Source organism: Micropterus salmoides, unplaced genomic scaffold (assembly GCF_014851395.1).
Source record: "Micropterus salmoides isolate LMB-PRFRI ecotype aquatic unplaced genomic scaffold, ASM1485139v1 Ms_hic_scaffold_14, whole genome shotgun sequence".
Lineage (NCBI taxonomy): Eukaryota > Metazoa > Chordata > Actinopteri > Centrarchiformes > Centrarchidae > Micropterus > Micropterus salmoides.
Window position 1 is genome coordinate 23383151 of NW_024040485.1, and position 12189 is coordinate 23395339.

At 40.6% G+C, this 12189-nt stretch overlaps 1 protein-coding gene across 1 annotated transcript; it reads right to left on the reverse strand.

The window, feature by feature from the left end:
• Window positions 1–4010, reverse strand: LOC119902989 (myocilin-like). The gene is made up of 4 exons (XM_038719385.1): window positions 4007–4010; window positions 1944–2354; window positions 1276–1380; window positions 1–1141 (listed from the first exon to the last, which is right to left on the reverse strand). Exons 1-4 carry the CDS (start codon window positions 4008–4010, stop codon window positions 339–341), a joined length of 1323 nt encoding a protein of 440 aa, XP_038575313.1. The 3' UTR covers window positions 1–338.
• Window positions 4011–12189: the final 8179 nt, after the last annotated feature.

Consider the following 12189-nt stretch of genomic DNA (forward strand, 5'->3'; position numbering starts at 1 on the left):
GTTACGAACCTGAAGCGGAAGGATATGTATTATAGTAGGCCTATATAATAAAGCTAGCACAAAATTGAGAACTTTATTGAGAATGACATGAACATTTATTAAAAGATAACAAAATTATTTTACAAATACTGAATGTTAATCTGCTTTATGAATATATTTCTGTTGCCATAATATATATTATTCACAATAATATATATATAAGATTTTTATGATGCAAAAACACAGTGACTACCAAGCCTTGCAATGACCTCAGTACAATGCATATGTTTTATTTAATTCACTTGCTCTTGCATCAGCACAGTCCTGTAAACAGCAGTGTATCTCTGTCTGTGTCCTCTTTAGCTGCTGCCATGGCTGGCCCTGCCCAGTCTGATATCATAGGTGACCATGTGGAAGTTGTCCCAAGCGTACAGCTTCCTCTGGGCGTGGTTGTAGTCCACCATGCTGTTGTAACGGTACTTGTTCTTAAAGGGCACAGCAACAGCCTGCCCCACACTGGTGGCCGTGTCAAACACATAGTTAATGGTAGTGTTGGGTGCAGTGTAGCTGGCCACTGTGTACAGACGTCCACACACCATGAAAGCATTGGCCACTGTATTCTTCCTGACATTGGTCTCCCAGCTCTTCCTCACCGCCAGGCTCTCGGGATCCAGCTGGGAAATCACGATTGCACCCTTTGCCTTGTTTGTGCTGTAGATAGCCCACAGGCCCTGTTCGTCTGCCGCCAGGTCGATGTCAGTGTAGCCACCCCAGGAGTAAGGATGCTGGCCATGGAAGGCAGCTTGAGGCAGGTCCAGGCGTGCTGCCAGGCTCTCAGAAGCCAGGTCGTAGCGGATCAGGGTACGGCTGCGTCTGCGCTGGTAGTAGAGGGAGCCGCGGTACAAGGTTGCCCCTGTGCTCTCCACAGGCTCTGGCAGGACCAAGACCTTCATAGGGAATCCTCGAGAGAATTGTTCCATGTCTTCATATGCAAAGAGCTGACGGACATCATTACCCACTGTGTCGATACGCCACACAGTCTTGTTGGTGTAATTAGGACCCTGAGGCTCGGGATCCTGCAGCCACACTCCATACTTCCCTGTGATACTGTCAGCCTTCCTGTACAACACAGGGTCTCCCACTGACTGCAGCTCTCCACAACCTGGAGAAAAAAAGTGAACTTCATAGTATTTGTTATATATTTTCAATGCGTTTGAAGGCATTGAATTGCATCAACACCCCACCACTAGGCCGATTTGAACAGTCACATCAACTTCAGTAAAAAACAAACTTTACCTCTCAAGTTGTGATTTCCTTCTGGAATGAGGTGGGATGCTGGAACCTCTGTTACCTCAGCCTTCATCTCCTGGTATGCACCATTCCCAAAATCAGATGCAGGGTCTGGCAGAAATGTGCGCATCAAAAGCAAAATATTACACAAAAGTAGAAAGTGGGAAGGTACTATAAGTAGAAAGTGAAAATAACAGATACAGATAAGCTATAGTCAGTCCCAATGCACAGACAACATCTAAGTGTCTCATTTATTTGCCTCCGATCACAGCAGGTTCCCCCTATAACCCTGCCATTGCTCTCCTGAAAATAATCACAGGCAAATAAACAGACATGCAAAAGTGACAAAGCCATAAAAGAAGAGTCCGTGTTGTAAATTCCAATCCCCTTACTCAATCTGGAACAGCTTACTGCAGCCTGACCTGTTGCCCCGGGTGTCATAGCCACAAATAAATTTATCAAAACAGTAAAAATACAGAAGAGCAGCTATCACTAGCAAAATCTGCAGAAAAATATCAGCTTCACCAAGAGAATTTATAGAATGCTACAACATATTTTTAGTGGTTAAGAATTGTTAAGGGTCAAAATGTGCTCTTTTGGGCTGACACATCTTGCAATCAAAGCAGTTAAGGTTTTGATTTGTGCGTTTTCCCTTCACACACTGATGTATGTACCACTGGCAGGTCTGTTTTCACGCTGAGTCCCCCCTGAGGTGTGTGTCTGCTGGCAGGGTTTCTGCCTGAGGCTCTCTGCCTCCTGAGTCAGCTCGGCCAGCCTCCTCTGCAGATCCTGGACCTGCCTGTTCAGACGCCCCTTGTGCTGCTGCAGCTGGTTTCTTTCCCTTGTAACCTGGGAGTAAGCCTCCTGGAGACCCTCTTCACCGTTGGTCGCGACCACAGTCCCGGCGCCTCCATTCACTCCTGCAATGAGCTGGCTTACCAAAGCCTCCAGCAGAGTGACCCGGGACAGGACACCATCCATCTCTGGTTTCATGCTGCTTCCAGAACAGCTGGACTCCTCTGGACTGGCCACCGTAAAGGTGTAGTGGCAGCGTCCAGTGTGGTTGAGTGGTGGGGTGAGGTTTGCTCAGAGCGACAAACAATGTGAAAATCACACAGTATTGATGAAAAAATACACAATTTGATGTTTGTTTGTTCCTGTTAATAATCCTTTCATTGTGTCTCAGTAGTTGGTATGTCTGCAGGTTGTTTTGACTGGACAACATCTCTTTATGTGTCTACTGGCTGTCATCTGCAGTGCTGTTTACCTCCTCCATAATTGAGAGTTTTACTGTTGAACCACCGTGTGATTAACCGTAAACTCAGTTTATGACCTGGGTATGGGGTGAAATATTGGCTTGAGGGTGTAGGAATCTGGAATCTCAGGCCAACGTTTGCCAACAAGTCTCAACAGCAAGGTAACATGGTCCTTCAGAGGACCTGAACGCACACTCGTACTCTTCTTCCGTCTCCACAGCTGGGCAGGATTGCCCAGACCGCCAGCCTATCCTAATCGCCCACGGGACGCTGCCACTGCACCTTTACGGTGGCGGTCTGGATAGGAATACAGACATGGTGTAGGTACTCTGCCTTTCTTCCTACCAGACCTACATAAACCACACATGCCGACTCGGGGAATATTTACAATATAATGCACTATGTTTGCGCGCCCCCCATTTTATTTGAGTGAGCTCTCAGTGTGAAAATATATCCACTATATAATGCCTTCAAGAATTCAACAATAGAACGAAAAAACTTGCTTCCGTGGCATGTACAATACTTCAGTCTCAATGCAATCAAATGAATGTGCGTCACATATTATCCATAAGTGTCCGAAAGTGCTGACTATAGAGTAAACTATTGAGTCTCTTTATAGGGAGTAGGAAATGATTCAAAGACAGTGATTTCAGACACAGCCGAGAGTCTACAGACATGCTGCAGGCACAGTTACTAACATTAGTACTTTGAGGTAAATGCTAACACTAGCATGTCAACATGCTTACAGTGACAATGCTAACGTGCTGATGCTAAGCAGGTATAATGTTTGTGTTTAGTGCTAGTTAGCAAATGTTAGCATGCTAACATACTGAGTAAAGATGCTGAACCTGGTAAATTACAGCTGAGGGGATTCTTTTTGGAGCTATATATTCAGAAACCAAAATATTTGACATAAGAAAAAAGTTTTTACAATTTATCCTGAGGTGAAAATGAAGATGGACCAAATGTCATGGCAATCCATCCAGCTTTTCACTCACAAACACAAATGTCATGGCAATCCATCCAGCTTTTCACTCACAAACACAAATGTCAAACTCAAGTTCTCTATCAAGAGTGATTACCAAAGTCATTAGGATCATCTGAACACAATGGATATCTGTACCAAATGGCAACCTACTTCATCCAGTAAATTTCAGTCTGGATCTAAGTGGTGAACTGATTGACTGACCGACCGACATTGCTAACCACCTAGAGCCATGCTGCCAAAACAACTTAAAACATGGCTTAACAAGCTAAACATAAAAAACCATGGATTTTTATTTGACTGGACATAGTGGAATCTAACCCTTTTTATTATCAGAATAAATCCCTCTGGCCTTTCTCTCCTCTCTTTACAAGAGGCATGTGGCCCACCTATGTTCCAAATGTCTCCATGTGATACGTCTGGGACTCTGTCTGGTTTTGTGCTGAACAGTGAGGGAAAAAAACAAAATCATCACTGGAGTCCAATACAAGTGTACCCATTGTAAGTGTTATTCTGGTCTCTGAGGGGGTAAAAGCCATTAGTCGCTGCTAGCACTTCTTCTCCATTGTCCTTTTCCATTGTCTTTTTTCTTAATTAGTATGCTGTGACTGCCCTCCTCGACAAAATATTTTATAACTTTGCCAGCAACAATGAACCAGTTTACCCTGAAAAGCAGCTTGCAGCGCACATCTGTTTGGTTCCATAAGAGCAGTCTGCTGCCTAGTTAACATGTCCATTTTACAGCCCATGGAAAGTCACCAGTATTGCAATGTTTTTACCACGGAGGTGTGTTTTTCTTATGTAACGTAACGACTTATGTAAGACAACCTGTAAAAAGAGAGCAGAGGATCACAACATGCACACAACCTCTTCCATTCTCTAGCATTCTCTCCATATGCTCAAGTTGCTCTACTGGGAGCCAGGACCCAGCATGCATGTCTTGAACTAGGAATATAACATGTTGTAATGATGATGGTTCTTACGGTAATTTTCTTAGGTTTCTGAGAGACTGGGCTTCCATGTTTAGTTGATACATTCATACACAGCACAACGTCATATATGATCCGTTGCTTAACTTTTATTTTTGTCCTAACCTTTAACCAAGCCATTGGATGTTTACACTGAATAAAATATTCAATTCAAATATGCAATTTTTTCAATCAATCCATCAAAAGAAACTATTCTACACCCCTTGTAGTCTACATCATTTTATCACGTTTACCCAAACTCGGGTAAGACATAAATTATATCTTTGAAAATTTCAGCATCTTCACCACAATTTATAATAAAGTTCTGTAGCTTGGAAAGAATGTTCGGCAATGTAAACACTCCCACGGTGCTTCAAGCTCCCAATCCGTCAGCTGCACGGCTAATTGAGCTAACTGAGCTAACTAGCTAATGGTAGCTACAGTTAGTGGTTACTTTAGCAACAAGTAAAGCTTCTTTTTGTTTATTACTCTATTATTAACTGTTTATTACTCTGTTATTATTATTACTCTAAGTTATTTCTTTATAAAATATAATACAGTTTGACCAAAATCAGTCAAAAAAATTGTGTTTTTGTAAAGTGGCCTGGCTCCCAGAAACATTCCACTCCAGCATTTAGAATTTTTTCCAACCTATTTCTTATTTGTGGTCTGACAAAAAATTAATTCTTCAATTTAAACAAAACTGTCATGTATCAAGGGACCTGTGTTAGGGTGAAGAGGATTGGGAAAACGATAGATGCCTACTTAATATACTGGGCTAGCTTCTTCTTAGCTAAAGCCTCACAGTTGGTGGTGTGTGACGTAGTGCCCAAAAGTGTTACGTACTTTTTGAGGTAGATCGCTCGACCCGTTCACTCAAGTTACGTAATGCAAGAACAGGCATTCAGGGTACAGAATGGCAAAGAAAGAGGAACCTGGCTGTTATTTTGAGGGAAAATATTTGCATAATGTTGCTTTAAATCTCCAACAACCAGAAATTAAGTTGGGGACACAATATTAATATATCATAACTTTTTAAGTTGGTGAACATTTTAGCAAACTTATTCAAACAACCAGTAGTTACAGAGCAACATAGCCTTTATTTGTAGTGGTGGTTCTGGCCACTTGATGAATGTAAGTCCAATTTTCACTCCGTTTTAGCTCTGTTTTTATTCTCAACAAGTGTCAATTGTTTAACTTTAATTGTTTAAAGATTTTTAAAGGCCCAAAAGGTATCCAGTGTTTCATGAGAAAAAAGCAAAAATTAAGTAACAAAAAACAAACATACAGTAACAGAAATATAAATTTTCTTTCTCATCTCTCAAGTCTTGCTTGCGACCCTTCAGATTTATCTTTGCACTGTTCCTGGCCCACAGGTTGGGAACCACCGTCTTAGGGCAAAATAGATACCTAATAGTTCTCACAGACATCATCTACAGTGTAGCATGTATGCAGTTCTCAGAAAAAAAACATAGTTTCAGCTTTGAGGTAATAAAAGTATGAATAAATAAATAACAAATAATGAATTATACAGGCAAATGGAGAAAGGAGTGAAAAATTGCAGACATTATTATTTTGGCAGTTATTTCAAAACCCTTTCAAAGTACAATCCCAGAATTCTTGGCAGTGTAGGATTTCCACTGTTTAATTCTGAAGGGACAGTTTGCTGCTGCATTTTTTTGAATATGAATTATATAATATTATGCAACAGGAAACAGAGAGAGGGCTGTTAGGGACATTGGCCTCACAGAAGAAAAACAAAACAGATGAGAGAAACAGTGTGATTGCTGAATCAGGCCAGACATGTGGAAACTGAATGCTCACCATCAGAGTTGTTTTGACAGCAGCTATTAATTAATTATCAGGCATAAAGGGTGTTATAGAGCAGGAAATTGGGCTTGGTAGCGATTTAGCTGATGTGTTAGTTCTCTCAAACTGAGCCTTTAAGACAATGACAACATAGTTTTCCAGTGGCCAATGAATAGCACGCGATGTGTATTTACAGGTGTGAAGTGTTGCATAACTTGCATTACATGAGTACCATGTCTGGCTTTTTGATGTACAATGCAATGCAGACATGAAGCATTTCCTTACAGCAGGAGTGTTGAGCACATTTTAACACACTTGAACACATCCTCCCACCTCAATGTGTAGGTGACATTTCAACAACATGCCGCAATGCAAGTTTATGAGACAGAGGGAGATAGAAAGTCATGACACTTTGCTTGTGCTGTGATGTAAGCTGCCAAACCTCAAATGTGTCATTGCATTAGATTCATAATGAGCAATTGATGGCGTAGAGAATGACTGTTTATGATTACAGGGGCCGAAAGGGAGTCAGTGTGATGTGTGTCTGAAAAAAGCATTAAAGCAATATTATGTAAGATTTGGTGTAGTTTGGTGCCACTAACGAGTGTAATCCACCACTGTCATAAATATGGACAGCTCTACATGTGTATTTGTTATGATTACATTACTTATGAACAAAAACTAACAAGTCGACAACTTTGCTAACAGCCAAACATCAAGCAAGTGTGACAACATGAGACATAACAATATGACTTACTATAGTCCAACTGTGTACACAGAAAAAATGCCAGCTCAGCTTCTGTCTTGCAGCCTTTTATTTCACAAAGCAATCCCCAACGTCCACCAGCATCTTGCTTGGTCACTCTCTTTTTCTCTTCTTAGCTTCTTTCGTCATCGTCCTCTTCGGTCTCTTCACTCCTGCATTAGCTAACGTTGACCCCTCGCCCGGCTCAGGCACGACACGTGCACCGTATAATGTTGCTTGAAACTTGGGAGGCAAGCTAGCCAACAAAGCTAAACAGCAACCTACGCATGACCACTTACAGTAATGTTACTGATGTCCTAGTGTGTTCTTTAGAAAGTTTGCTAACATCAACTCGAAATTTATAGCTAGCAGCCAAACCTCTGTTCGATATTTATGATTCTCTGATCTCTTACTCATCACTCTCTCTTTTTGTCTTCATCACTTCCTCTGACAACATCTTCTTCAGTCTCTTCGCAGCCTCTGCCATGTTATCCATACTGAGAAAGAACTTACAAAGAACTTACATTGTACCTTATATACATTTTGCTTCTTCTTATTTAGCTTGCTGAAGAGTTTTGTTAGTGTGATGTGGTGCAAAATCATTACATGCCTGTAGGCCCGGAGTGGCAATGACAGAGATGCCATTCATCCTATTATACGTCAGTGTACCATCAAAATAATTCTGAAGCTGTTATTTCAAGAAAGAATTACTACATAATGTTGCTGCCTGCTGTGGCTGTGAGGGTATAATCACAGTGAATCATATACCTACACACACGAAACCTCACAGTCTCACAGCAGCACCATAGATGTTGTTTGGTCTTTAACAGCTCAGTACAGGTGTTACACCAGAGGTTCTTATGACTGATAGAGACATAGCACCAGAGTGTCATTTGTGAAAACACAGACACTCGCCCATACAAACAGATGAGATGCAACTGACATAGCACAGTAGTGACACAACCTATTTAACACTTAGTGTCTACTATAGGTATTTCCAAGGAGTCCTCTGCCTCACAGGAAGTGATGTGGTTCTTAAAGGACTCATTAAATGGTATCATTACTTCCTTAATCTGATTTATTTCCAGGATGTTGATGTGGGGTCAAGTCTTGAGCATAAAGAAATTAATTAGCTGTGGAGTGGAAATCAGCTTGATTTAATAGGATGTGCAGAAGGACAGGATTTTAAAGGAACAGTTTGAGATTTTGGGAGATACACTTTCTTGGCAAGATTTAGATGATAAAATTGATACTACTCTCGTCTTTGAATCTTCAACTGTGAGACAGCATAGCTTTGCATAAAGACTGTAAATGGAGAAACAGCTGGCTCTGTCCAAAGTTAACAAAATCTGAATACCAGCACCTCTTAAGCTCACTACTTTAGATGTTATAACTTTACAAAAACCAGCACATTACCCCTTTAAAATTGTAACCTGTCATTTTTACCCTTTAGTTTTTACATGGATTGAACAAACAAGATATAACATGTTCATTTTGATTTTTGTTTTTGGTTGGAGCTTCCAGTTACGTCTGTAGCGCAGCATGAGAGCACTAGTGAAGATTCACTGTCTTCCAGGATGTAGCAGTTTTAAGTGTGCATTATATTGCGGATTATATAAATATGTAAATAGCTAAACTTGCTGGTTTAGTAGTGATAAACAAATGACAAATAAATCAACATCAACCACAGAATCTTCATCCACACAGAAAAATCAAGTAAGAAAAAGTCACGGCACTTATTACAGTGTTTGACAGGTAATTTGCATTGTAACAAAACAAAGACTCTATAGCTGCTCTGAGAGTCTGTACTGAGGTAGGCTAACACATGCTATCTTGCTCACAATGACAAAACCCACATGCTGATGTTTAGCAGGTATAAATAGGCCATGTTCAGATCTTACTTTAGCATGTTAGCATGCTAACATGAGCTAATTAGCACTAAACACAAATGTAGCTGAGGCTGATGGGATCATGTCATGTCAATGTTTTTGGTCATAAACCAACATTTTTACTTGATGGTAGTGTGAAATGAAAAGTCAGCAGATCACCGAAGTTATTGCGATTCTTGAGGGATACCAATTTTTATGACAATCCATTAAATAGTTGTTGAGATATTTCATTCTGGACCAAAGGGGTGGACCAACAGGCTGACATCGCCATTTAGATCGCTATGCTGCCATCATGACTAGCAGAAATATGTTTTAATATTCAAAACATGACAAACATAATTTATGTTCAGCTGAGAAAAATATTTTATATATCTATGCTCTCTGAGTTTTACCCTTAAAATTGTCCACATCTAATATTTGTGTCTCTGTCTGCTTCTGCTTATGTCATCTAAATACATAGCATAAAAATAATTGAATCCCTGCTCTTTATAATTCCAGTAATATCTTTTAGAGCATCACCCTCCAGGCATGTTGTTTTTATAAGTATGGGTTTACAGGATTCCAGTGGTTCTAATACGCACATTCAACAGTTTGAGTAAATTGCTCTCTTGCTCCGTCTGTGTGTGTTGTGCAATATATGACCCGGCTGTTTAAAGGTGTGTGTTACGTAATGGGGCCACTGTTTCCCCACTGTTGGTGACAGTTTAACAAGAGGGCCTTTCCACTGTGGTGTAAGTCAGGCGTTTGGGTCCTCTCTGTCCAACTCATAACATCTAAGGCTGTATCAAATTCAACTGCTGCACCTGCAGGACTGTCTGTGACTTTGTCTTGGGCTCTGCAGAAAAGAAAAAACTTGCAATATTGAATTCAATTAATGTTTTTATTAATATAGCACCAATTCATAACAGAAGTTATCTCATTTCAACATTCCCACCACAAGCAAGAACTTGGTGACAAAGGGAACCTTTTAGCAGTTGGAAACCTTGAGACAGGTGGGCAGCCATCTGCCTTGACCAGTTGGGTGTGGACCGGACACAGTAAGGTCATTTAGTGGGCTCAAACATGGTGAGTGGACAGCGCCATCCTGTCCAAACCCAGTGCTGCGATGAAGCTTGGGTAATGGATGATTCAGGGCGATGATGGATGGCGCATGGAGACCAACATGTTAATTACTCTCCACCCTTTGACCTGAAGCCAATAACTTGTTTTCCATCAGCACTCCACCATCTGTCTCTTAGTGAAAACACACATACTGTACATTGACCAACAAATGCACACACACACACACACACACACACACACTCTCAAACATCATGGTATAGACTTAAACTCTACTACATGCCATTGGGAAGCAATTGAAACATTAGAAAATATTAAAAACAGACTGTAATGCTAGTAGTGGTGTACTGGTGGAAAGTAACTATGCACACGTACACATGTTCCCCCGTACTGTACTTAAAAACATTTTTGAAGTACTTGTCTTATAAAGTATCTCCTCATAGAATATGATGCATTGTTACAGATTAAACTATCCAACAGTCAAAAGTAGTTTTATAGTAATTAGTTGTACCTCGACCAGATGACCCACATATTCATTAAAATGCTGCTTATACAGTAATGCACTGAATAACACTGAAACGGACCATTTTGCTGCATAACAAGTACCTTTATTTTTGATACTTTAAGTACTTTTCTCTGAAAATACTTCTGTATTTTTACAGTTAGTAAGATTTTCAATGCAATACTTATGGATGTAATGGAGTATTTTCCCATTCTTGTATTGATACATTTACTTAAGTAAAACATTTGAATACTTCTTCCACCACCACCACTATGTTGTGGTGTTTTACATAATAGATATATTATCTGGACCAAATTATTAGATAATATAATACCAATATGATACAAAATTGTATTGCTTTATTTACTGTATTACGTGTAGTGCATTATTTCTATATTTTCTGTATATAACATAGGATGCAATGCCATTCTACTATTCTGTTATATTATCTGTACTTCTGTCAGCTACCAAACTAGAGTGAGCCTTCTCTGTATCAAATGTAAATAACTGCTTGAATGCAGATACTTTCAGGTAGATGTGCAGGTGGCAGGGGCATCCCTGGAATATTTACCCCCCTGAAAATGTCTCAGCAACACTTTAGACACAATAAATAATAATAATTACTGGAATGACCTGGGGATCCTGTCCAGCTCGGAGGCCCGTGAATCTTCCAGGGCCTCGTTTTAAATGGCGTCCCTGCTATAGGTCTAAAAACAGGCCCACCTATATTTTTAAGCCTTAAATACCGACCTGGAGACCAACTCTCGTGTCACCGCATACCTCAGGAAACAGGATCTTTGGCAAGAGATGAAAGGGATGGTTCAAAGACTGAGAAAGAGAGAGGTGTTGGATTGATGTTAATGTTACTAGATACTACTGCTCACACATCCTTTCGCAGCCAGGTAAGGTCACAGGGGTTGAGCCAGAGATAAACCACAGTGGTCCAGTCAGACAGTTTTTATATCAATATAACTCTTCATAATATCCTAACAACAGATTCAATTACTTCCACTCCTGTTTTCTAAAAACAGCAGAAATACAAAGACCACCAGACACTTCTGAGCAGAATTTACATAGGTCGAGCTACTTGATTTTTCCCTAATGATTGTGACTTTTTTTAAACTTAAAAGTATGTTATGTTTTGTAATGATTCAGCTCTGGTGTCATACCCGAAATGCATGTTCGTCCTTAAATAAGGGCACATATCATCTGGGCCCAAACACAGAGCCGCAGAGGTTATGTCGTTACTGCCACCTAGTGATATCCCAGTTTACTGCAACATGATGTGCCAACTAGACCTATCTTCAGAGGCCTGGCCAGAATGAAAAGGGCAAATACTGATTCAATCGATAAGATTCTACTGTAACAGGCAGATGGAGAGGGCCGCACTGAGCCGTGCCTGTTATGTCCTCGATGCATCAGACCTCCTTTAAAACCTCTTAGCAGAGATGCTTGGAGAGTAAATTAGACCTCTCCTAATTGCTCATTTGATGATATGCGACGTTCATGTCCAGTGGAGGAGAGACACTTGTTATCTTGCACATAAGTTGTCCTGCGAGAAGTTAAGGCGGAATGGCAGTGTCCTTTCCGCATGACCGCCTCCACCAGCGTCTGCCTGCAGCGACAATCTGGGACCAACCATCACCCTTTTTTTTTGTCCAGTTAAAGCAAACCCTTTATGTTTTTAAACGTGGACCGATAATGTCA

Coding starts and splice junctions, on each gene's coding strand:
- LOC119902989 (XM_038719385.1), bottom strand. Junction 1,381..1,943: donor TGAAAACAGACCTGCCAGTG/GTACATACATCA, acceptor CATTTCTGCCAG/ACCCTGCATCTGATTTTGGG. Junction 1,142..1,275: donor AGGAAATCACAACTTGAGAG/GTAAAGTTTGTT, acceptor TTTTTTCTCCAG/GTTGTGGAGAGCTGCAGTCA.